The 26,857-nt window shown below is 42.1% G+C and overlaps 1 protein-coding gene across 1 annotated transcript; it reads right to left on the reverse strand.

Annotated features, from left to right (window-relative positions):
- Positions 1 to 5,146: 5,146 nt before the first annotated feature.
- LOC135506236 (L-threonine 3-dehydrogenase, mitochondrial-like) lies at positions 5,147 to 25,926 on the reverse strand. Its single transcript, XM_064925757.1, has 9 exons — positions 25,770 to 25,926; positions 20,625 to 20,820; positions 19,863 to 19,905; positions 19,080 to 19,150; positions 14,332 to 14,481; positions 14,040 to 14,212; positions 13,727 to 13,817; positions 7,885 to 8,154; positions 5,147 to 5,521 (listed from the first exon to the last, which is right to left on the reverse strand). The coding sequence occupies exons 2-9, from the start codon at positions 20,806 to 20,808 to the stop codon at positions 5,382 to 5,384; spliced, it is 1,122 nt and encodes a 373-aa protein (XP_064781829.1). The 5' UTR covers positions 20,809 to 20,820; positions 25,770 to 25,926; the 3' UTR covers positions 5,147 to 5,381.
- Between the last annotated feature and the right edge of the window lie 931 nt (positions 25,927 to 26,857).

Genomic DNA, 26,857 nt, shown 5'->3' on the forward strand with positions numbered 1-26,857 from the left:
AAGCATATCTCAGTTTAGGTCACCTAACAGTACTAACTCTGAAGATAGATGGGGGGTCAATCAATTCACATATGGTGTCCAGGGCACAGCTGGGGGCTGAAGGGGGTCTATAACAAGCGGAAACATTGAGAGACTTGTTTCTGGAAAGGTGGATTTTTAAAAGTAGAAGCTCAAATTGTTTGGGCACAGACCAGAATAGTATGACAGAACTCTGCAGGCTATCTCTGCAGTAGATTGCAACTCCGCCCCCTTTGGCAGTTCTATCTTGTCTGGAAATGTTACAGTTAGGGATGGAGATTTCAAGGTTTTGGGTGGTCTTCTTGAGCCATGATTCAGACACGGCTAGGACATCCGGGTTGGCAGAGTGGGCTAAAGCAGTGAATAACATGAACGTACGGAGGAGGATTCTAATGTTAACATGCATGAAACCAAGGCTTTTACGGTTACACAATCAACAAATGAGAGCGCCTGGGGAATAGGAGTGATGCTGGGGGCTGCAGGGCCTGGGTTAACCTCTACATCCCCAGAGGAACAGAGGAGGAGGCATTGAGTGATGATGAGAGAGGTTTAGTCTCGAGGCACCAGTTAAGCCAAGTGAGGTCACTGCATGTGTTGGGGGTGGAACAAAGGGGCTATCTAAGGCATATTGGGCAGGACTAGGGAATCTACACTGAAATAAGAGAATAATCACTAACCAAAAACAGCAATAGACAAGGCATATTAACATTAGGGAGAGGCATGTGTAGCATAGTGATCATTGGGTCCAGTTAGTAGCACTAGATGAGTCAGGGAGCCAATTCCGTAGTCGCTGCTACGATAGGCGAGCTGGAGACACGGCGATTCAGACAGCTAGCGGGCCGGGGCTAACAGATGGGCATCTGGCGACGTCTCAACCTAAGCAAAGAGGCACTGAGTTTGAAGGCTTTGAAATACATCTACCTCCAATTGTTGTCAATTAGCCTATCAGAAGCTTCTAAAGCCATGACATAATTTTCTGGAATTTTCCAAGCTGTTTGAAGGCACAGTCAGCTTCGTGTATGTAAACTTCTGACCCACTGGAATTGTGATACAGTGAATTATAAATTAAATCATCTGTCTGTAAACAATTGTTGGACAAATTACTTGTGTTATGAACAAAGTAGATGTTCTAACCGACTTGCCAAAACTATAGTTTGATATTAACAAGAAATGTGTGGAGTGGTTGAAAAACAAGTTGTAATGGCTCCAACCTAAGTGTATGGTAAACTTACGACTTCAACTGTATATGTATATATATTTTCTTAATCCATTCCTTAGATTTACGTGTATTTTGGGTATATTTGGTGAAACTGTTATATATTACTTGTCAGATATTACTGCACTGTCGAAGCTAGAAGCACAAGCATTTCGCTACACCCGAAATAACATCTGCTAAACACTCGTATGTGACCAATGAAATTTGATTTGATTTGAACAGCCTATCAGAGGCGTCCATATGGTCCTACAACACACGCCTCGTTTTGTATCATCCAATGATAAGAGGGGGGGACTACAAGGCAATTTCCCCAGTAAAAGTTGTGCCCCTGCTATCTTATCACAACACTGGCAAACCATGGTTGACTAACTCCCTTACCAACATGGCTGACCTTGGGATCATCGTAAAAAGGATCATGACCATTCTAGTATTCTATTCCTAATTCTATGGCGCATCCACTGTCCCACAGCCCAGCCAGTCAATTAATAAACTTAATCTTAATCTTTGGTTTGGTACAGTGGGGTTTAATAGCTAATATAATCCTTGCTGTGAGCCTCTCTGACCTGTGCAGTTTATTTTTTGCAATCTCCACCGTGCTATGCCTATTAACATGACGAGACTGACAGCTTCTATGATCCAGGCAAATTGATTTGTCAGGATCATTATAATGGATATACCCAAAGAATAGAATCTAAGGCAAAACAAACTAAAATGCACATTGTTTGCTGTCATTTCAGCTGTTTCATGTGATTGTGTGTTAACCAGCTAGCAAACTGAATCTACGTTAGCTCAGTTTATGGACATTTTCTGGGATCTGTTATACTGAATAAAAATATAAATGCAACATTTAAAGTGTTGGTCCCATGTTTCATTAACTGAAATAAAATATCACAGAAATATTTCTCTAAAACGTTGTGCACAAATTTGTTTACTGTACATCCATGTTCGTGAGCATTTCTCCTACACCAAGATAATCCATCCACGTGTGGCATATCAAAAACCTGAATAAACAGCCTAATCATTACACAGGTGCACCTTGTGCTAGGGACAATAAAAGGCCACTCTAAAATGTGCAGTATTGTCACACAAGACAATGATGTCGCAAGTTTATGACTGCATGAATGTCCACCAGAGCTGTTGCCAGATCATTTTAATTTCTCTACCATAAACCACCTCCAATGTTGTTTTAGACAATTTGGCGTCCAACTGGCCTCACACTGCAGACCACTTGTATGGCGTTGTGTGGGCGAGCGGTTTCCCGATGTCGATGTTGTGAACAGAGTACCCCATAGTGGTGGTGGGGTTATGGTATAGGCAGGCATAAGGTATGGGCAATGAACACAATTGCAATTCATCGATAGCAATTTGAATGCACAGAGATACCGTGACGAGATCAATTGTAGTGTCATTCATCCGCAACCATCACCTCATCTTTCAGCATGATAATGCACGAAGATACTTCATTTGCACATGCTGTAAATAGATTTTCCTATTGTATTATTGATTGTATGTTTGTTTATTTCATGTGGAGCTCTGTGTTGTATGTGTCGAACTGCTTTGCTTTATCTTGGCCAGGTCGCAAAAGCAAATGAGGACTTTTTCTCATCTAGCCTACCTGGTAAATAAAGGTGAAATACAATTAAGCACACAATTCCTAGATGGTGAAAATGTCATAGTTCTTCCATGGCCTGCATACTAAACAGATATGTCACCCATTGAGCATGTTTGGAATGCTCTGGATTGACGTGTGTGTTCCAGTTCCCACCAACATCCAGTAACTGAGCTTTTATTAAAGAACAAATTCTTATATTCAATGACACCCTAGGAGCAGTGGGTTAACTGCCTAGTTCAGGGGCAGAATGACAAATGTTTACCTTTTCAGCTTGGTGGATTTGATCTTGCAACCTTCCGGTTACCAGTCCAACGCTCAAACCACTCGGCTTCCTGCCGCCACAACTTAAAACATTCCACAGGCCACAACTCTATGTGAAGGAGATGTGTGGCACTGCAAATGGTGGTCACACCAGATACGGACTGGTTTTCTGATTCCCAGTCGTGTGAAATCCATAGACTAGGGCTTAATGAATGTATTTCAATTGGCTGATTTCCTTATATGAACTGTTAAGGTGTTCTAGAATGCATTCCATTCCATCGGAGGCAATGTATTTTCAGTGTATTTTCAGTGTTATATAGTGCAGTAAAAGTCAGTCACGTGTCATTGCATGTTTTGATTACAGGATGTTCCTACCCTATAGTATTTTACAGGACACCATTAACACCTTGGAACATCTTAACATTCCTTGGCTCATACAGGAGCTGTCATGACTGTTGTCCAGAGTACATGGCTCAACGTCACTCACAAAGTATCACTGGTTCATAGCAGCCCCTCCTTATGCTTCAGGTTCCCCGCAGTAGCTAACCAGTCTTGTTTTTTATTTAACCAAATTGTCAGTCAAATGTTAATCAAATAAATGCCTGGTGATGCAGTGAAAAGGAAGAGTCTGTTTACATTGTAACAGTGAGGAGAAAAATTAAAGGAAGAGTCTGTTTACATTGTAACAGTGAGGAAAACAGTGCGTTATACTGTAGGATTGTATTGATGTTTTAATGTAGACTGTGTTCTGCTACAGATGAAAATGAACTATCTATATAAAGATGGTGCAATGGCATGTTGTACACGGTCCCTAACAAATACATGGCATATTAAGAGGATACAGACAAGAGATACTTTGATGACAAAGCAGATTTGTGATTGAAAGAACACACGTTTGTTTCCAGACTTACACACAGAAAGCATTGAATTAATTTACAACGATAGCATCCGAAAAGAAAAACATACAACCACCACAAAACCATTTCCCTTTTTAATAGCATCCACATGGACCCCTTTGACGAACAGACGGAGTGAAAACGGACATCCCTGACAGGTCACTTACGAACTAAAGGAAACAGTCAAATAGGAAGCATCCCAAATGACAAATCCCTTTTATAGTGTATAGGGAATATTTAAGGAATATGGTGGACACTATCTAGGGAGTCATTTGGGACGCAAGCCAAACGTTCCAGAGAGACTGTGGAACATTCGCACTATACATACAAGCAGTGCAAGAAGCACATTGATTCAACATCATTCCAAGTCAGTTATCACCAGCAGACAGAATACATACAAGAATGAAATCAGTGGGAAAAAAACCCAGCTGAAAATAACATAAAAGAATAGAAAAATGTGAGCTGGTACTCGATGTGCTTCCACACATCGATATTAAAACACACACGCTGAATTATAACTGTTCAATGATACAAAATAATAAAATATTTTAAAGGGTTTCAATCATTCTCTCTTTACTCTAAACTGCATCAAATTACAATGCTTATATATTAGTAAAACTTAAACTTAATGTGATTACGGCCATACATTTAGGCCCTCTGATACCTGAATTCTCAGCTCTTATCAAAAACAATTATACAATCGTTAACCCCTTTACAATAGCCTTACATAGCTCACCACAGAGAGAAGAAGGGTTCAAGCACTTAAGATTGACCAATGCTACATTCTTTGATTGTTTGCCTTGAAAATGTCACAATGGTACAATAGAGTGAACAATTCATAGCCGTGGAAGTCAACCTCTCTGAGATGTTTCATCTAAACAAGTTCTCACAGACCCTGTGTTCTAATCCCTTTTCCCAGAAGGGGAGAGTCAAACGTCTATTTCTCGAGCGACCAACCTTTACATTGTAGTAGCTTGTTCTGCCACACAGACAGAAACAGACAGAGAAAGACAGAGACAGACAAAGACAAACAAAGACAAAGAGAGGAGAGAGAGAAAACAGTGACTATTTCCAGACCACGTGTCTCCCTCCTCTCTAACAACAGTCTTCATAGACCAAACAGTCTTCATAGACCAAATTTCCAGACCACGTGTCTCCCTCCTCTATAACAACATTCTTCATAGACCAAATGTCTCCTTCCTCTCTGTCTTCATAGACCAAATGTCTCCCTCCTCTCTAACAACAGTCTTCATAGACCAAATGTCTCCCTCCTCTCTAACAGTCTTCATAGACCACGTGTCTCCCTCCTCTATAACAATGTTTTTTTTACAGTATGTACAAAGAAACACCACTAATCCAGCATGACACCGCTGGCCCCTCAGTTGGCCTGTGCGATGCGCGAGTCTGAGCCGATGTAGTTGAGCATGGTCTGGACGAGCTCCGGGAGGTCGTAGTCATGTTTCCAGCCCCAGTCGTTCCGTGCGTTAGAGTCGTCAAAGTTCATTGGCCAGCTGTCAGCTGTAAAGGGAGAGAAGAGAAGAGGATCCGTTTTGTTGGGGGCATGTTCATAATGTTGGGGGCGTGCCCATAATGTTGTGGGCGTGTTCATATTGTTGGGGAAGTGTTCATTATGTTGTGGGCGTGTTCATATTGTTGGGAGCGTGTTCATATTGTTGGGGGCGTGTTCATAATGTTGGGGGCGTGTTCATAATGTTGGGGGCGTGTTCATAATGTTGGGGGCGTGTTCATAATGTTGGGGGCGTGTTCATAATGTTGGGGGCGTGTCCATAATGTTGAATGTCGTGTTCATAATGTTGGGGGCGTGTCCATAATGTTGAATGCACTGTTCATAATATTGGGAGAGTCGTGTTCATAATGTTGACTGTGTTCATAATGTGAATGTCTTTTATTACTGGCACTGACTTCGCTGACAGCTGTCCGTCTCACTTAGCTTCCTTAAGAATGCACTGACTAAGTCTCTCTGTGTAAGAGAGTCTGCTAAATGACTCACTGACTAAGTCTCTTTCATTTTTGGATGAAAAGTCTCCCTGTTTAAACTGCTAAGATATTTTGTCACAAAAGATGCTCACTGACTAAGTCATATAATTGATACCATTCGAAAGAAAACACTCACTGACTGTGTCCAGAAATACCAAATATTCTCTGTAAGTGCCTAGAAAGTGAGCTTCAGGCAAAACCAAGATGAGATGGCATCCAGGAAATGACAAGGATTTTTGAGGCTCTGTTTTCCATTGTCTCCTTATATGGCTGTAAATGACTCACTGACTGAGTCAACTCTTTCTGGATAACAGTTTCCCCAAGGTGTCTGCAGCATTGTGACGTATTTGTGATTCTTGACTGGATATCAGTGTCAAGCTCAGATCATTGTTAAATGACTCACTGACTGTAAGTCTCTCTGGAATCATTGTCTGCATAAATGACCACATTGTAAGTCCAGGTATCAGTGTCTGCTAAATGTCCTAACTGCGTCTCTCTGGATAACAGTGTCGCTAAATGTCACTGACTGTATTTTTCCATGGATATCAGTGTCTGAAATGACTCACTGAACTGCATATCAATGAAGAGATATGTGAAAAAACTCCTAACTGTAAGTTGATTCCAAACAACGTGTTGCCATGTTTCACTGATATTATGTAGTTAATCCGGAAAAAGTTTTACGTTGTAGGTGACTGAATTTTGGTTCAGTTTCTGTAAATGACTCACTGACTGTAATGTCTCTGAAACAGTGTCGATTTCTCCTACTGACTGAAGTCTTTCTGGAAAACAGTGCGCATTTGGTATGTAACTAAGTCTCCTCATCAGTGTCTGAAATGACTCATGACTGAAGCTCTTCATAACAGTGTAAATGATTTTATTTATTTGGTTATCTGGTTTTTGTGAAAATGTTGACTGTAAGTCTCTCTGGAATCATGCTACTCAAAATGCTATGCTAGCTTTGCATACTCTTACACAAATTAGTCAATTTCTATGGTTCAAAAGCATATTTTGAAAATCTGAGATGACAGTGTTGTTAAGAAAAGGCTAAGCTAAATGACTCACTGACTAAGTTATTTTCAGTTTTAAATGACTTGACTGATTTTCAGAAATCGTTAACGTTGCTTATGCTAATGAGCCTGAGGCTTTAGTCACAAACCCGGATCCGGGATGGGGAGTTTCTGGATAACAGTTAAGAAATGCACTGACTAAGTCTCTCTGGATAACAGTGTCTGCTAAATGACTCACTGACTAAGTCTCTCTGGATATCAGTGTCTGCTAAATGACTCACTGACTGTAAGTCTCTCTGGATAACAGTGTCTGCTAAATGACTCACTGACTGTAAGTCTCTCTGGATATCAGTGTCTGCTAAATGACTCACTGACTGTAAGTCTCTCTGGATAACAGTGTCTGCTAAATGACTCACTGACTGTAAGTCTCTCTGGATAACAGTGTCTGCTAAATGACTCACTGACTAAGTCTCTCTGGGTAAGAGCGTCTGCTAGTCTCTCTCGGTAAGAGTGTCTGCTAAAATAATGTCTTCTTACTCTAAAGGCTGTAAAATAGTTAGTAAAATTGTCACATGAGACTTTTGTTGTTAGTTTCTACATTCAACTCAAATATAAACGCTTGGAAGTTCAAGAGAATCTCGAAAGACCCTTCAGTGGCGCATTTAGACAAGGCCCCCTCGTTCATCGATCTTCGATCTCAATGGTATCACCCACCAGTATCAGGATAACTTGTCCCAAAATTCCCAGAAATCCCCAGTTGAATGATTGCCAGAATCAGGAAGGAATCCTCCCACTAGGTTTTCAGGAAATAGGAATTTTGCAACCCACCCAACCAACCAGTCTGAATTAAGCATAAATTAAATGTATTGATCTTACCGATGGCCTGTCTGACTTGATCGATGTCGTAGGTGACCTCCAGGTCCGGCAGCTGTTTCTGGACCTCCTGAGCAAGCTCTTCAGGGGTAAAGCTCATGGCGTTGATGTTATAGGTCCTCATGGAGAGGGTGTCTGCGGGCGCTTCCATCATCTCCACGGTGGCACGCAGACAGTCGTCAATGTACATCATGGGCAGCCGCGTGTCTGGCTTCAGGTTACACTCAAACTTCCCCGTTTTGACGGCATCATGGAATATGGCTACCGCGTAGTCTGGAGAAACGGAGGAGGGGAGGACAGGTTTAGATAGGTTTGGTCTGATCATAGTAATTGATGACTTTCAATCTATTTAGAGTATACACACTAAGATAGGGCTGTTGCAGTGACCACATTACCACCACACCGACAGTCACAAGTCAAATTCCAAGTGACTGTTGAGTCATGGTAACTAGGTGTCTCCAAAACTGTCTGGTCCTCAGGACTCTATTGTCCTTCCATCAGGTCACTAATGGCCTGGTACTCAGGGCTCTATTGACCCTCCATCAGGTCATATGGCCTGGTACTCAGGGCTCCATTGTCCCTCCATCAGGTCACTAATGGACTGGTACTCAGGTCTCTATTGTCCTTCCATCAGGTCACTAATGGCCTGGTACTCAGGGTTATATTGTTCTCTATTGTCCCTCCATCTGGTCACTAATGGCCTGGTACTCTAGGCTCTATTGTCCACCCATCAGGTCACTAATGGCCTAGTACTCAGGGCTCAATGACATCAATGCAAATGCGATGGAAAATCAAATGGAACACTTTTATGAGAGCCAGTGAATAGGATCAGCTGATGTGCAGTGAGATTCGCCTCCTTGTTGCTGGTTGATGCATGGGAATGATATAACTGCTCCCATTAGTCATGTTGCGCAACACTTCAATAGGTTACGTAATTAGGAGAGCAAACAGAGGAGGGTCCCATCGGCTTTCTATAGGCTCGGCCTACTATATTTATGTTTCAACTTTCTTAATAGTAAGCACATTGCTTCTCTTTACAACAGGAGCATAACCTACCTGGCTGGCATGAAGATGAACCGCAGGGACAAGTGTCCTCCGTTTGCTATTCAAGTGCTTATGGTTGACATGTATGTTCTTTACCTTGGCCCTGTTCTGACAGATGCATAATGGTCCAATCTAAATCTAAACTAATTTCACACATTATTTATGACATGTAAAGACCAGATTAAATTGAGAATCGTCAGTCTGATGAGCGACAATATTATCACTTATGAATGATGTGTGCAGTCTGAGCCAGTGAACTTTTTCAAATCATAGTTGCATGCATCATGTAGCCTCGCCCATAGACAATCAATTGGTATCACAGCATCGTGTAGTTGGTATCACAGCATCATGTAGCCTCGCCCATAGACAATCAATTGGTATCACAGCATCGTGTAGTTGGTATCACAGCATCATGTAGCCTCGCCCATAGACAATCAATTGGTATCACAGCATCGTGTAGTTGGTATCACAGCATCATGTAGCCTCGCCCATAGACAATCAATTGGTATCACAGCATCGTGTAGTTGGTATCACAGCATCATGTAGCCTCGCCCATAGACAATCAATTGGTATCACAGCATCGTGTAGTTGGTATCACAGCATCATGTAGCCTCGCCCATAGACAATCAATTGGTATCACAGCATCGTGTAGTTGGTATCACAGCATCATGTAGCCAGCATCATGCCTCATAGACAATCAATTGGTATCACAGCATCGTGTAGTTGGTATCACAGCATCATGTAGCCTCGCCCATAGACAATCAATTGGTATCACAGTGTAGTTGGTATCACAGCATCATGTAGCCTTAGACAATCAATTGGTATCACAGCATCATTGGTATCACAGCATCATGTAGCCTCGCCCATAGACAATCAATTGGTATCACAGCATCGTGTAGTTGGTATCACAGCATCATGTAGCCTCGCCCATAGACAATCAATTGGTATCACAGCATCGTGTAGTTGGTATCACAGCATCATGTAGCCTCGCCCATAGACAATCAATTCGTAACTCAAATTAATTTCATACACACAGTATGTTGTTTAGTATATGAAAAGACAATATTAAATTGAGAATAGTCTGATAGGTGAGAATATTATCACTTGTGAATGATGCCCAGTGTGTGAAGTCTATATGTTTAGATCAGTTTGGTATCACAGCATCATGTAGTCTAGTCTATAGACCTATATGTTTAGATCAGTTTGGTATCACAGCAACATGTAGTCTAGTCTATAGACCTATATGTTTAGATCAGTTTGGTATCACAGCATCATGTAGTCTAGTCTATAGACCGATATGTTTCGATAAGGTTGGTATCACAGCATCATGTAGTCTAGTCTATAGACCGATATGTTTAGATCAGTTTGGTATCACAGCATCATGTAGTCTAGTCCATAGACCTATATGTTTTCGATAAGGTTGGTATCACAGCATCATGTAGTCTAGTCTATAGACCTATATGTTTCGATAAGGTTGGTATCACAGCATCATGTAGTCTAGTCTATAGACCAATATGTTTTGATAAGGTTGGTATCACAGCATCATGTAGTCTAGTCTATAGACCAATATGTTTTGATAAGGTTGGTATCACAGCATCATGTAGTCTAGTCCATAGACCTATATGTTTTCGATAAGGTTGGTATCACAGCATCATGTAGTCTAGTCTATAGACCTATATGTTTCGATAAGGTTGGTATCACAGCAACATGTAGTCTAGTCTATAGACCTATATGTTTTCGATAAGGTTGGTATCACAGCATCATGTAGTCTAGTCTATAGACCTATATGTTTCGATAAGGTTGGTATTACAGCAACATGTAGTCTAGTCTATAGACCTATATGTTTTGATAAGTTTGCCAAATAACTCCAAATGTTGCCTCGGACCCCTGGAACTTCACAATTGCTCCTGGTGTTCCCCCTACAATCTGGAAAGAGCCCATGTCTTCCCCCTACGATCTGGAAAGACCCCATGTCTTCCCCCTATGATCTGGAAAGCTACCCTACGATCTGGAAAGATCTGGAAAGATCTGGAAAGAGATCTGGAAAGAGCCCATGTCTTCCCCCTACGATCTGGAAAGAGCCCATGTCTTCCCCCTATGATCTGGAAAGACCCCATGTCTTCCCCCTACGATCTGGAAAGACCCCATGTCTTCCCCCTACGATCTGGAAAGACCCCATGTCTTCCCCCTATGTGAAGGAGGAGATCCTTCTGACTTAGATTACAAACGTCCAATTTCCAAACGATCTCGACTATTCAAAGTTTTAGATTCTCTGGCCAAACAAAGAACATGTTTAAATTCTCACTAGTATACATTTGGACCAATCAGGTTTTAGACCAGGACAAAGCATGGTTTCAGCTGCTACTTTTTTTATTTATTTTTTATTTATTTTTTTACCTTTATTTAACCAGGCAAGTCAGTTAAGAACAAATTCTTATTTTCAATGACGGCCTGGGAACAGTGGGTTAACTGCCTGTTCAGGGGCAGAACGACAGATTTGTACCTTGTCAGCTCGGGGGTTTGAACTCGCAACCTTCGGGTTACTAGTCCAACGCTCTAACCACTAGGCCACCCTGCCGCCTCTACACTCTAACCACTAGGCTACCCTGCCACCTCTACACTCTAACCACTAGGCTACCCTGCCACCTCTACACTCTAACCACTAGGCTACCCTGCCACCTCTACACTCTAACCACTAGGCTACCCTGCCACCTCTACACTCTAACCACTAGGCCACCCTGCCGCCTCTACACTCTAACCACTAGGCTACCCTGCCGCCTCTACACTCTAACCACTAGGCTACCCTGCCGCCTCTACACTCTAACCACTAGGCTACCTACCTCCTCTACACTCTAACCACTAGGCTACCCTGCCGCCTCTACACTCTAACCACTAGGCTACCTACCTCCTCTACACTCTAACCACTAGGCTACCCTGCCGCCTCTACACTCTAACCACTAGGCCACCCTGCCGCCTCTACACTCTAACCACTAGGCCACCCTGCCTCCCCTCTTGTTCTAGATGATGTGTTAATTAAGCTGCTTAGATTATAATAATCATTGTGCAGCCTTCTTTATAGACCTTTACCAAGGCCTTTGATACTGTTGAACATCACACTCTGATTCAAAGGTTGAAATAGGCCTGGATCAGTTATCTTCCAAGTGGTTTGCAAATGATTTCCCAGACAGGATTCAATATGTAGACGGTGGCAGGTAGCCTAGTGGTTAGGGCGTTGGGCCAGTAACCAAAAGGTGACAAGGTAAAAAAAAATAAAAAATCTGTCGTTCAGCCCATTGAACAAGGCAGTTAACTCACTGTTTCCCGGTAGGCCGTCATTGTAAATAAGAATTTGTTCATAACTGACTTAAATAACGGTTAAGAAATGTTTTAAAAAGTTTTCCGGATATTACAAATAGCGTACCATAAAGGTCTAGATAATCCACCAGGTCTAGATAATCCACCAGGTTTAGATAATCCACCAGGTCTAGATAATCCACCAGGTCTAGATAATCCACCAGGTCTAGATAATCCACCAGGTCTAGATAATCCACCAGGTCTAGATAATCCACCAGGTTTAGATAATCCACCAGGTCTAGATAATCCACCAGGTCTAGATAATCAACCAGGTCTAGATAATCCACCAAGTCTAGATAATCCACCAGGTCTAGATAATCCACCAGGTCTAGATAATCCTAGGTTCTCTTGACTACTTCTATAAATAATATTGGTCTTTCTGTTAACTTGTAACAGTCATCTGTATGCAGATGCTGTTATGTATTCCCATTGTCCCAACTGTTCACCAGGCTATGTTAGAGCTGACCTTGTTACCTTACAGAAAGCGTACAATATGTTACACATTTGTGAAACGTATGATATGTTACGTAATCTAGCTAGGTGGCTAATGTTAGCTAGGCTAGGGGTTTGTGTTAAGGTTTGGGTTAGGTTAAAGGGTTAGGGTTAGCTAGAAGGGTTAAGTTTAGGAGTTACGTTAAAGGGATAAGGTTAGGGATAGGGGAAGAGTTAGCTAACATGCTAAGTAGTTGCAAAGTAGCAAGTAGGTGAAAAAAGGCTAATTAGCTAAAATTGTCTGTGATGAGATTCGAACTTGCAACCATTGGGTTGCTAAACGATCGCATTATACGCCCACCCATAACAACCACCCTACTTTCGTTTTTGCCTTAAGTAACCATCTGTCTTATGTAACCATACCAAACGTAACATGTCATACTAATTTGAGTGTCCAGTGTTACGTCTAGTGTATGAGACCAGGCTGTGTCCAGGGGGTTTATTAGCTTGTACATCAAGCTGCCTCACACTGGCTACAGAAACAGGACATTCAGGAAAATCCTGGCATAGACAAGACTAACTTCCTTACAGTTACCAAAGCAACAACCACAACCCCGTCCCAAAGTGAGGTTACCAGGCATGGTGGGAGGGGTGTGTCGAGGAGGGCAGGGGTTGAGACATGGGTTACATACTGCATCACATTCTCACATCATCACCCTGGCTAAAATTGCTGAAGGCCATAACCATAATGTTCTAGAACATGTCCCTGTTAGATAACCCCCAACAACACGTTGAAGTCAAGAGGCAGACGTTCTAGAACATGTCCCTGTTAGATAACCCCCAACGACACGTTGAAGTCAGGAGGCAGACGTTCTAGAACATGTCCCTGTTAGATAACCCCCAACAACACGTTGAAGTCGGGAGGGGTGGACTCAAATAGAGTTATGACAGTGAGGAGCCTGGTGTTCCGCTTTGGTGTGTGTGTGGGGAGGGGGTGTGTGTCTCTCTAACTCACCTGTCGTTCCTCCTCCAGGCTGTGAGTCAGCAGATATGATTCCTGGGTAGCGCAGACAGCGGAAGTCAAGGCCGTAGCGGTGGTGGTAGTACTGTTGGAGGGATGACAGGCAATAAGAGTTAGGATATTTCACTTATAGTGACATTACAGACCAATGATTTCAGATGATTTGAAGGGGTCAAATTCACCAGGTCAAATTCTAGGTACATGTAAATGGGGAATTAAGGTGATTCTGGTTCTGGACTGAGGTTGAATGGCTTGAGGCTGAATGCTGATTGGTAATTTCTTCTGTATTCATGTGTTTTTATCTCACCTCTCCCATGAGCTCTGCGTGAACCTTGGACACTCCATAGATGGTCCTGGGTCTCTGGACACAGAGGTCAGGGGTCGGATTCCGGGGTGAGGTGGGCCCAAAGGCTCCGATGGTGCTGGGGACGAACAGACGCAGGCCGTGCTCCGCTGCAATGTCCAGGATGTTGTGGAGCCCTGAGGAACAGGAAGTTCACAGTTACTCTCTTTGGGCACCTCCCAGGCCAGGTTAAAAGGAAGCTTTGGTGTGTTAAGGATCTAGGCTGAGCCAAGATGGCGGTTTCTCCATTGCTCACCAGTGATGTTGACGTCGCGAGCCAGAGATACGTTGGCCTCTCCCACGGCGCTGAGCAGGGCACTGTAATGGACCAACCACGTGATGCGGTTGTTCACCACAATCTCACGCAGGTTCTTATAGTCCAGGATGTCAGAGTAGATGAAGGGGCCTTAGGAGAAACAGGAAGCACCATAGAAACAACAAGCATCAATATAAAACAGTGCTCACTTAAAGCCCCAAGTATGATTGTAATGTCTTCTGGATTTTGGATGAGAATTACTAACAGTACTCATGATAACGGTTGGTTAATAAACAGTACCCTGGACAATTCCTATAGACTTACTTAGTAGTAGCTGGCCCTGCATCAGTCAATGTAGCAGACAGTTCATTACAGGTTATTGACTAACCAATCACCATTCATCAAGCATTGTAGTAGACAGTTTTGACCAATTAATCACCATTCATGAACTGTTCAAAACACATTCACTTCCTGGTGACGTTCTGTACGAGAAGCTTTTCACAAGGATCAATTTCACAACTAACCAAATCATTCCCTAATTTAAATACGGAACCCTCCAGATGTCTTTTCAATTTACATTTCAGAAATGTTAAAACAAACTACGGACAAGTTTACATTCTCCTGAATTAATGAATTGATAAATGTAACGTGAATCAGGTTAATGCTTCCTTCCTGGTTGTAACGACTAGGGCTGTGGCGGTCACGAAATCTATTCAGCCGGTGATTGTCAAGCAAATATAACTGTCGGTCTCACAGTAATTGACCGTTAATTAACATAAACACACTTAGCATCTCCTGGCTTCCACATATAGCCAACAAGACACTGATGCAGACCTTTGGAACATCTACATTTTAAAAAGTCTAATAAATCCATGTAATATGGCCAACACCTCCACAATACATCCATTATTTATTTTAATCAGGTCTAATTAAGCATGATGTAATGTGTACGCTAATAAAAAACTGGTGACAAGTAGCGCCGGAGAGGGAGTAGATGTGACAGTACCCCCTGCCTGACGCGCGGCTCCTGCCTCAGGACACCAACCAGAGGGACGGTCCTGAGGACCAGGGAGCCTGATGAGCCGACTGAGGCACGGGAGCCTGATGAGCCGGCTGAGGCATGGGAGCCTGACGACCCGGCTGAGGCATGGGAGCCTGATGAGCCGGCTGAGGCATGGGAGCCTGACGAACCTGTTTTGGCTTGGAAGCCTGACGAGCTAGCTGAGACATCCCCGGTAACTTCGGTAATGGAAGCCTGACGAGCCAACCAAGGCTTGTGAACCTATCAAGCCATCTGAGGCATCCCTGGTTACTCCGGCAGCGGCCCATGGACCCGATGTCACCAGTAAAAAAAGAGTAAAAAAACCCTGTTTCTTCCATTTGGTGAGGCGTTATTCTGTAACTTGTACGCTAATAAACGGGATGCAAGTACAGGGAGTGAATTTAGTAAATAAACGAACATGGAACAAAACAAGAAACATAAGTAGTGTACAGACATGAATCATACAACCAGAAACAATAACGCCTGAGGAAAGAACCAAAGGGAGTGACAGATATAGTGAAGGTAATCAAGGAGGTGATGGAGCCCAGGTGAGTCTCGTGAGGTGCAGGTGAGCGTAACGATGGTGATAGGTGTGCATAATAATGAAAAAACTGGCGACAACGAGCGCCAGAGAGGGGGAGAGGGAGTAGACATGACATGAAGAAATTGTAGTTATTTCAGAAGAACAGCATAGCATATTCTGAGTTGTCCTTATGTTAGGTCCTGATCAATTGAAAAAAAAGCTGAATAAAATCGAACTGATATTTTCTCCAAACAATTTGAGGGAGTGTTGCACATGCAGCTATTCTGTGTTGAGAGGTTAATAACAAAGACACAGACAGGTATTTTGATTCTTATACATTGTAAGGTTGCATGATGCGACTCGGGTCTTTCTCACAGGCTACAAGTGAAGACAGACACATCGGGGACGCATCCTTATCCAATTCCGAGGTGCATATTGAAGATATTGGAAGAACTGTCCACATTTACTTTTCATCAGCCAACTAAGATGAGTAGGCCTAACGAACAGCAAAAGCACTAGCCTCTGTCAATCTACTATCCCCCATGGTACAAACGTTGACCTATTCTATTCTGTGAGAGAAATAAATATTCCAAACATAGTCGGGGACAGTTGTGGGATGCGATAGAGCCCAAATTAATACAACCACTAGCAATGTGGCTGACGCAACAGATCAAAACACTTAGCTTTCAATATTGATAAACTATTAGTCCATTTCTCCATATTATAAGTGCTGCAATGCTCAATGCTCAATTGGCAGTAGGTAGAAGTAGGTACATGGCAGTAGGTAAATGGCAGTAGGTAGAAGTAGATACATGGCAGAAGTAGGTACATGGCAGTAGGTACATGGCAGTAGGTAGAAGTAGGTACATGGCAGTAAGTAGAAGTAGGTACATGGCAGTAAGTAGAAGTAGGTACATGGCAGTAGGTAGAAGTAGGTACATGGCAGTAGGTACATGGCAGTAGGTAGAAGTAGGTACATGGCAGTAAGTAGAAGTAGGTACATGGCAGTAAGTAGAAGTAGGTACATGGCAGTAGGTAGAAGTAGGTACATGGCAGTAAGTAGAAGTAGGTACATGGCAGTAGGTGGAAGGTAGTAGGTACATGGCAGTAGGTAGGCAGTAGGTAGAAGTAGGTACATGGCAGTAAGTAGAAGTAGGTACATGGCAGTAAGTAGAAGTAGGTACATGGCAGTAAGTAGAAGTAGGTACATGGCAGTAGGTAGAAGTAGGTCCATGGTAGAAGGTTTCAAGCGCTAATGTTTCATTAGCGGAAATCACCATTATCAAAAGCGAACGCAAATGTGATCATGCATGTTATGCTTTTATTATAAAGGTGAATTTTTATGGTCAAAATCATCTTCCCCAAACTTGAAACTCACGTGCTGTTTATGTATGTAGTTAGGCTCTACACCCTTTATAAAGCGGATTAATGTGTTTTGGCCACTTTAGTTGTGATACTAACCTTATTAAAACATATAGGCCTATGGGCTAGACTACATGAGGTGTGATACTAACCTTATAGGACTATGGGCTAGACTACATGAGGTGTGATACTAACCTTATAGGACTATGGGCTAGACTACATGAGGTGTGATACTAACCTTATAGGACTATGGGCTAGATACAAACCTTATTAAAACATATAGGCCTATGGGCTAGGCTACATGAGGTGTGATACTAACCTTATTAAAACATATAGGCCTATGGGCTAGGCTACATGAGGTGTGATACTAACCTTATTAAAACATATAGGCCTATGGGCTAGGCTACATGAGGTGTGATACTAACCTTATTAAAACATATAGGCCTATGGGCTAGGCTACATGAGGTGTGATACTAACCCTATTAAAACATATAGGCCTATGGGCTAGGCTAACCTTATTAAAACATATAGGCCTATGGGCTAGGTGTGATACTAACCTTATTAAAACATATAGGCCTATGGGCTAGGCTACATGAGGTGTGATACAAACCTTATTAAAACATATAGGCCTATGGGCTAGGCTACATGAGGTGTGATACTAACCCTATTAAAACATATAGGCCTATGGGCTAGGCTACATGAGGTGTGCGACGATGATTAAAAAAAGTTGCCAAAAAGGCATTATTTCTTATATTTCTTATGCTGGGCATCATTCATACGTGATAATATATAATTCACAAGTGATAGGCTAATATTGTCACCCATCAGACTATTCTTGATTTAATCTTGTCTTTACATGTACTAAATAATATTTATGAATTGTGAAATTTGTTTGATTTAGAATGGACCATTATGATTCACCTGTCTGAAACAAGGGGCAGCGGGAAAAAATGTGATTTTCCCCCTGGTTCATTTTCACGCCAGCCAGGTAGGCTAAACTCCTGTTGTAAAGATAAGCAATGTGCTTAATATCAGGAAAGTTGAGAAATACATAATAGTAGGCCTAGCCTATAGAAAGCTGATGGGATCCTCCTCTTTTTAATAGAGGCCATCACACTATTTTATCACGCAATTGCATAGCCTATTGAAATGTTATGCAACATGAGCTCATGGGCTCATTTTCAAATACATTTCCATTGATGTCAGAGTGATTAGAGGGACAATAGAGTGCTGAGTACCAGGCAATTAGCAAGTTTAGTAGACTACTAATGACCATCAGCAGCATCAGAGCTTGGAGAAGCCTAATTATTGAATAAACGGTCAAGTGAAATTTGACTGCCTTCATGACTCGTGACCGCCTGTGTGGTGGAAATACGGTCACCGAAACAGCCCTAGTAACGCCGTAATTTAGCCAGTTAGCTGGTGAGCTGATCAGACGCCAACAGAATATTTACACAGTCTGGTGAATGAACAACCTAGTCTGACGTCAACCCAGTGTGATGCAAATACAGCCAGATCGGTAGATAGACAGACCGGTCGACTTCAGTAGCACAGTAAACCACCATCATACTTCAACACATGCCATTGTGTGCCTGTAGTCTCACCTCACAGACGTCACACCGTATTCACAACAGACCAATTGAGTAATATTCTTTTAAGTGTCTCAGAGTAGGAGTGCTGATCTAGGATCAGGTCCCCTCTGTCCGTGAAATCTTGGTTATTCACTGTGATCTAAAGGGCAAAACTGATCCTAGATCAGCAGATGCTTGAAGCATAATGTCTGAGAGGTTATATTGTGTTGACATGTTGTGTATCACTCACCGCTGTAGAAAACGTGGCTTGGAGGCTTCCTGATATCTGACAGGATTACATTCTTGTTTCCAAACCGCTTCCTGTGAAACAGGAAGTTACATTTAAAAACACAAGAAGAAGAAGAGGAAGCTTGACTAAAACATTCCCTCCTAAAGACTACGTTCAGTGGTTGGTTCTTGATCACTGGGTTACCACAGTGCTTTGAATGCTTTATGCATGCTATACCTGACAGCTATATCTGACAGGATTACATTCTTGTTTCCAAACCACTTCCTGTGAAACAGGAAGTTACATTTAAAAACACAAGAAGAAGAAGAGGAAGCTTGACTAAAACATTCCCTCCTAAAGACTACGTTCAGTGGTTGGTTCTTGATCACTGGGTTACCACAGTGCTTTGAATGCTTTATGCATGCTATACCTGACAGCTATATCTGACAGGATTACATTCTTGTTTCCAAACCACTTCCTGTGAAACAGGAAGTTACATTTAAAAACACAAGAAGAAGAAGAAGAAGAAGAAGAGGAAGCTTGACTAAAACATTCCCTCCTAAAGACTACGTTCAGTGGTTGGTTCTTGATCACTGGGTTACCACAGTGCTTTGAATGCTTTATGTATGCTATACAAAGGCTTTATAAATTGTAGTTTGTTTTAAGTGGGACCTAGATTAAGTACTAATAATAAGCATCCAAATATGATCCTAAATTAATAACCATATGTATATAATGTTAATAAACAGCAACACTTGTAGAAGGGCAAGCATACGCTATTACAGAACTCTGTAATGGTCTTACCTCAACCTTTTAGCCAGTCCTACCCCCAACTGTCCAAGGCCGCCTGAGGGGGGGAGGGAGGGAGAGAGACAGAGAGATAGAGAGACAGAGACAGAGACAGAGAGAGACAGAGACAGAGTGATAGAGAGAGACAGAGACAGAGACAGAGAGAGACAGAGAGAGACAGAGACAGAGAGAGACAGAGATATAGACAGAGACAAAAGACAAAACATATTACTATTAGAGGACATTAGAGACGTTATCGTTACAGATCAGCAACATGACGACAGGGTTGCCGTGGAGATCAGGATACGTCAGGTTAAGTCAGGCATAGAGAAGCTACATCGGAGAAGGAGAGGCCCTAGCTTCACACCTACAGCTGTTCTGTTCACACAACAAACCAACCTCTCCATCAATACAGCTAACTGTTGCTTGGGAGTCTCGTTTAGGTTAAGTTAGACAAAGTGTCTTTAAACCATAGATAGAGGTCCTATTGTGTTAGGTTGTAAGGTTGTGTAATTAAGGTTTGCTTCCCAGAAATAGAGCTAAGCCTGTCTGTTGCTTGACAATCCTTGTTAATGTTCAGTTAGACAAAGCTCATCTTATTCAGAGAGAAATTGTGTTATCGAGGTTCGTTCCACAGACTACAGCTAGCTTGAGAGTCGTTAGAGGAAGATGCTTCTTCAAATCATTAATAAGAGATTCTATTGTGTTATGTTTCTTCCTTTAGGTGATCTCTCGGGGAGGGGGGTCTTAACTGAGTGATTCATTGATTGGTCTTACCTGTGATAAGCACCTTGGGGTGGTCCGTCTCGGAGAAGGACACAGAGTGGAAGCTGGCGTCCGAGGTGACCTGGCGGGGCGAGAAGCTGATGGTCCGTACGGCCACTGTGATTGGCTGACAGCCACATCCTGGGTTCAGGAGGGCCTGCTTAGCCACCTTGCTGAGAGATCTAATAACAGGCATCTTGACAGTCACCTAAAGGAGGAGGATGGGGGCATTGTAAGGACCCCACTCACCTGAATACTTTACAAATAAGTAGAATGCTTTTGTTGTCAAGGACTCAAACTCATGGTTCAGAATACATTACCTATAATAAATGTTTTTAGTTGCTAGCTACAGATACAATTAAAACATATTGGATCATCAATCAGATGCATTGATCCACCATCAATCTTTTGCTAATTTGCAGCATCTTAGATGGGCACAGGTATTGGGCTGAATAAATAAAAGTTCAATAACAAAAATATAAACAAAAGCGGGGGGGTAGAAAGTCCACAAGAAATCTGAATATATATCTAATATCTGAATACACTAGAGGAATGTCTGTCATAAAAACCTAGAGCAAAACAATTAACATGTATGTGTTCCTGAGAGTCTCACCTTTGCACATGTTAAGATGTTGGGACACTACAGACAGAAGTTGTCAGATCGGCTGTACCGACTTCAGATGCTTGTCGTAGAGCAAAATAAGAGAGATCTTTCCATAGATGAGACACTGTAAAACCGTTTCAACGCAAGATTTTTGTGAGAAGGCAAATTTTCGGGGGGTGTCTCAAGGTCTGACCAACACTGCTCTAGCTCACAGCAGATGCGGAAGTGCAACATTTATTTTATTACCTTTATTTAACCAGGCAAGTCAGTTAAGAACAAATTCTTATTTTCAATGACGGCCTAGGAACAGTGGGTTAACTGCCTGTTCAGGGGCAAAACGACAGATTTGTACCTTGTCAGCTCGGGGGTTTGAACTCTCAAACTTCTGGTTACTAGTCCAACGCTCTAACCACTAGGCTAACGCTCTAACCACTAGGCTACACATAGGCGGATGAGGTGGATTGAGACGCATCCAATGCAAAAAAATAAACAGATACCTATAGCTTAAACTGACGGATTTTGCTGGGGATTTTTGTTTTTAGATTTCCGCATGGGTGCGGACATCGACCTTAGGGGGTTAACTTATTGTCCTGCTGAAAGGTGAATTCATCTCCCAGTGTCTGATGGAAAGCAGACTGAACCAGGTTTTCCTTTAGGATTTTGCATGTTTCTGTTTCTTTTTTTTGTCCTGAAAAACTCCCCAGTCCTTAACAATTACAAGCATACCCATAACATGATGCAGCCACAACTGTGCTTGAATATACGGAGAGTGCTACTCAGTAATGTGTTTTATTGGATTTGACCCAAACATAACACTTTGTATTCAGGACGAAAAGTTAATTGCCTCGCCATATTTTTTTTGCAAATGAGATGCATTTTCTGTACAGGCCTCATTCTTTTCACTTTGTCAATTAGAGTACTGTAACTACAATATTGTTGATCCGTCCTCAGTTTTCTCCGATCAGCGTCAGATTGTTTAATAGTCACATGTACAGGGTTGCAGGTGAGATTACAGGGTACAGTGAAATCTCAGCCTCCCCCACTCCAACATGCAGGATTAGTGAAATAATACAATGAAAATTGTAATAAAACAAACAAGTCACCATTGGGAAGTCCCTAAGTGGTGTCCTTCTTCTCCGGCTACTGAGTTAGGAAGGATTTCTGTATCTTTATAGTGTCTGGGTGTATTGATACACCGATAACATATTGCAGCCTGAATTTAAATACATTTAGTTAATTACATGCCTCCAATGGTGATGTTCACTGACCATTCAATATCTTTTTTCCAGGTTCAGTGTTTTCACATGCCTACAATCATAAGGGCAAATAATAGTTGCAGGCATGCAAAACCACTCAAGGTGCAAATATGGTGCAGCTATGACTCGCTCTCGTGCCGCTATGACTCGCTCTCGTGCCGCTATGACTCGCTCTCGTCCCGCTATGACTCGCTCTCGTCCCGCTAAGACTCGCTCTCGTCCCGCTATGACTCGCTCTCGTCCCGCTATGACTCGCTCTCGTCCCGCTATGACTCGCTCTCGTCCCGCTATGACTCGCTCTCGTCCCGCTATGACTCGCTCTCGTCCCGCTATGACTCACTCTCGTCTCGTTATGACTCGTAATGTATCTAACTCTAGCCTAGTCTAATTTGTCTAATTCAATAAACACTGTTCATTTGGTCTGCGTCTGCCAAGAACATTCAAACATATAGTGTAGTGTAGCCATGTAGTGATTGGCCTCATTTTCCCCACAGTTGCAAGTGCAACATAATAAATTGTCCTTGATTTTAGTCACTAAATGAATTCCTCTTTCAATGTAAATTTAGCGCCCTCATGCATCTCCATCTGTTGAGCCAAGCCTAGCACATTGAGACAATGAGAACCTCGAGCAACCCAAAAGGTTGTGTGTTCAAATCTCATCACTGACAACTTCAGCATTTTAGATATTTAACTACTTACCATGTTGGCTTCCCCTTACCTAAACCCTAACATTAATCCCTAATGCTAGCTAATGTTAGCTTAAGTCATCTATCTAACATTAGCCAGAACAAATTGGATTTCATAACATATTATTCGTTTTGCAATTCATACCATTTGTACATTTAGAAAATTCGTAAACATACTGTACAAATTGCAATTTGTAACATATCATACGGAAAGGATAACAGACATTCACTAATTAATACAAAGCCTACCATACAAAACATAATGTATACTAAAGATTTACGTACAGTATAATACGAAATGCCCTGAGAACACATTGAGCCAAGGACTGGCTATGTAAACGCAGCATTCCTATAGCCTAAGGCTTTAGTTAAAGTCGGAAGTTTACATACACTTAGGTTGGAGTCATTAAAACTTGTTTTTCAATCACTCCACAAATTTCTTGTTAACAATCTATAGTTTTGGCAAGTCGGTTAGGATATCTACTTTATGCATGACACAAGTACTTTTTCCAACAATTGTTTACAGACAGATTATTTCACTTATAATTCACTGTATCGCAATTCCAGTGGGGCAGAAGTTTACATACACTAAGTTGAATGTGCCTTTAAAGAACTTTGAAAATTCCAGAAAATTATGGCATGGCTTTAGAAGTTTCTGATAGGCTAATTGACATAATTCGAGTCAATTGGAGGTGTACCTGTGGATGTACTTCAAGGCCTACCTTCAAACTCAGTGCCTCTTTGCGTGACATCATGGGCAAACTAAAATAAATCAGCCAAGACCTCAGAAAACATTGTAGACCTCCACAAGTCTGGTTCATCCTTGGGAGCAATTTCCAAACGCCTGAAGGTACCATATTCATCTGGACAAAGACTAGCACGCAAGTATAAACACCATGGGACCACACAGCCGTCATACCACTCAGGAAGGAGTGGGTTCTGTCTCCTAGAAATTAAGGTACTTTGTTGCGAAAAGTGCAAATCAATCCCAGAACAACAGCAAAGGACCTTATGAAGATGCTGGAGGAAACAGGTACAAAAGTATCTATATCCACAGTAAAACGAGTCCTATATCAACATAACCTGAAAGGCCGCTCAGCAAGGAAGAATCCACTGCTCCAAAACCCTCATAAAAAAGCCAGACTATGGCTTGCAAACTGCACATGGGGACAAAGATCATACCTTTTGGAGAAATGTCCTCTGGTCTGATGAAACACAAATAGAACTGTTTAGCCATAATGACAATCGTTATGTTTGGAGGAAAAAGGGGGAGGCTTGCAAGCCAAAGAACACCATCCCAAGCATGAAGCACGGAGGTGGCAGCATCACGTTGTGGGGGTGCTTTGCTGCAGGTAGGACTGGTGCACTTCACAAAATAGATGGCATCATGAGGATGGAAAATGATTTGGATATACTGAAGCAACATCTCAAGACATCAGCCAGGAAGTAAAAGCTTGGTCGCAAATGGGTCTTCCAAATGGACAATGACCCCAAGCATTCTTCCAAAGTTGTGGCAGACTGGCTTAAGGACGAAAAAGTCAAGGTATTGGAGTGGCCATCACAAAGCCTGATCTCAATCCAATAGAAAATGTGTGGGCATAACTGAAAAAGAGGGGAGAGGCCTACAAACCTGACTCAGCTACAACAGCTCTGTCAGGAGGAATAGGCCAAAATTCACCCAATTTATTGTGGGAAGCTTGTGGGGGGCCGAAGTTCAAGGGGGCCGAATACTTTCGCAAGGCACTGTATGTACACGTAACATATTGATATGCACTATTGAGTCGTTTCATCTTACTGTCCAAAGGGAATGCATGCAGGCGGCTATACAGGCTGCAAATGCGTCAATTTCCTCCTTTACTCTATTTAATAGAGAGAAGGCAACAACAACAAAAAAACAGGGAAATATGTTCATGAAACACCATTTACCACCACCGTGCTAGAGTAGGTAATGCTAGTCCTGGGTGTTGTCACTTTCAGCCAATCAATTATTTTTCCGACCTTCTCGCCATTAAATTGAGTTGTGGAAATGGATGCCTTTGCAGTTGAATGGAGAATGTGTCATGTAAGGAATTGGTCCAGGGGGAATAAATGTATAGCAGGCTGCATACATTCCCTTTGGAAGGTCTGATGAAACTGCTCAATATCGCCATCTACCGGGCTTTGGTCCAACTCCTCACACTGGCTCATATGAACGGTGTCCTGGGACTGATTGGAAAAGCCGACACCGAACAAAGGCCGGGTATCGGCCACGTAACGGAAATGCTATAAACCACATTGGCAGGTTTTAATTTCAAGCTTTCGTGTTATATCTTCTTCTCTATGTTGTCTTATTTGCTTAGGATACTTTTTTAGATGTGCCAACAGTTGAATCGATCGAGTTGTTTTAATTCTACTAGATTGCTGATTTCGAGAAATATTAGCAATAAGCGACAGTCTCTATAATATAGTTATTTATATTACGTCCTTAAAATAAAAGTTCTAATTTGCGCCAGCATAAAAAAAAACTGTCCATAATTGTCCATTTTGCTTCAAGAAATTTGAATAAACCCCCAATTCAGTTTACACAACATATCTGCTTTAACTTAATACGTTAAAATGAATAATTACTCACCAAATAAATAGTCTGGATCTTTATGAAATTCGAAGAGTGTTCCTTGTTTCTTTGCGCCTTGGTAAGGTATGCTTCTCCCCAAGTTTGGCTGGTCCGTCCTATTCGCTGTCAGCTAGACAAGCTACACGACGCTCGTAAGTTTTCATAAATTATGTCTCAGCACCAGGCGTTATATATCAGCAGAAGCCATCTGGGTTCAAGAGAAGCCGGGTTCCCCTCCGATTGGCGGAGCCTCGGAGGTGCGGTCCCACTGCCGCGCCGAGTCCACACCCACATGACGTCAATGAGTGGAGTGTTCTGTCAGGATATTGACTGAGCCTGCACACCAACTCAACGACTATATGTGAAAATCTGAGGCCCCCACTCAAACCTAACCCGTAAATATAGAAAATGCACTACAGGCTACAGTCAAATACGGCAGAACGATTTTTTGACAGGGGTGCAGGATTTTTTGTTGTTGCCTGATTTAGTTTCTGCTGATAATTTTCGTCATTTTGTAAGGCTTTTTGTTAGTCAACTTGTCTATAATTAGATACATACAGCTTATCCTTTGTCATTATATTTTGTAAAAGATCGATAGAATAAATGCTTAAATCTAGTTGACATCGGTAAAGTTCTCGGTCATCTTTCGCGGTGCAAATACGTTTAGGGGAGGAAAATACAATAACGCAACAAAATAAAAACGGGAAAGATTATTATATATATATTTTTAAAGTACTATCTGATTTTATGATGAAGACAGCACCTCTACAGATTGTATCTAACTGACTATTGCGCTCTCTCACGACGCAGAAATAAATTCAGCATATTTCTCCGCTCCTGTTCCCAGGTCCAAATTTAGCCTACATTTGGAGTATCATTTTACTGCAAGAAACGCTTAATTCTGCAAAAGTTATTAAGGTAATGTGAGAAGTTATAGACCTACAGTCAGTGTCCAGATTTCAGTTTCAATTTAACCCATCTAAACAGCAGGCTACAGTTCCATTGACGTGCCACAACGCCTATTTTGAAATCCTATCTTGTGACTGTTGAATTTGTATAACGCCTCACAATCACCACACAACACAGCCGGCACTGCTGACTCACAA

Source organism: Oncorhynchus masou, chromosome 19 (assembly GCF_036934945.1).
Source record: "Oncorhynchus masou masou isolate Uvic2021 chromosome 19, UVic_Omas_1.1, whole genome shotgun sequence".
Taxonomy (NCBI): domain Eukaryota; kingdom Metazoa; phylum Chordata; class Actinopteri; order Salmoniformes; family Salmonidae; genus Oncorhynchus; species Oncorhynchus masou.

Coding starts and splice junctions, on each gene's coding strand:
- LOC135506236 (XM_064925757.1), bottom strand. CDS start 20,808: ATGCCTGTTATTAGATCTCTCAGCAAGGTGGCTAAGCAGGCCCTCCTG. Junction 14,482..19,079: donor AAGCCACGTTTTCTACAGCG/GTGAGTGATACA, acceptor GTTTCTCCTAAG/GCCCCTTCATCTACTCTGAC. Junction 5,522..7,884: donor TCAAGTCAGACAGGCCATCG/GTAAGATCAATA, acceptor CTCCCTTTACAG/CTGACAGCTGGCCAATGAAC.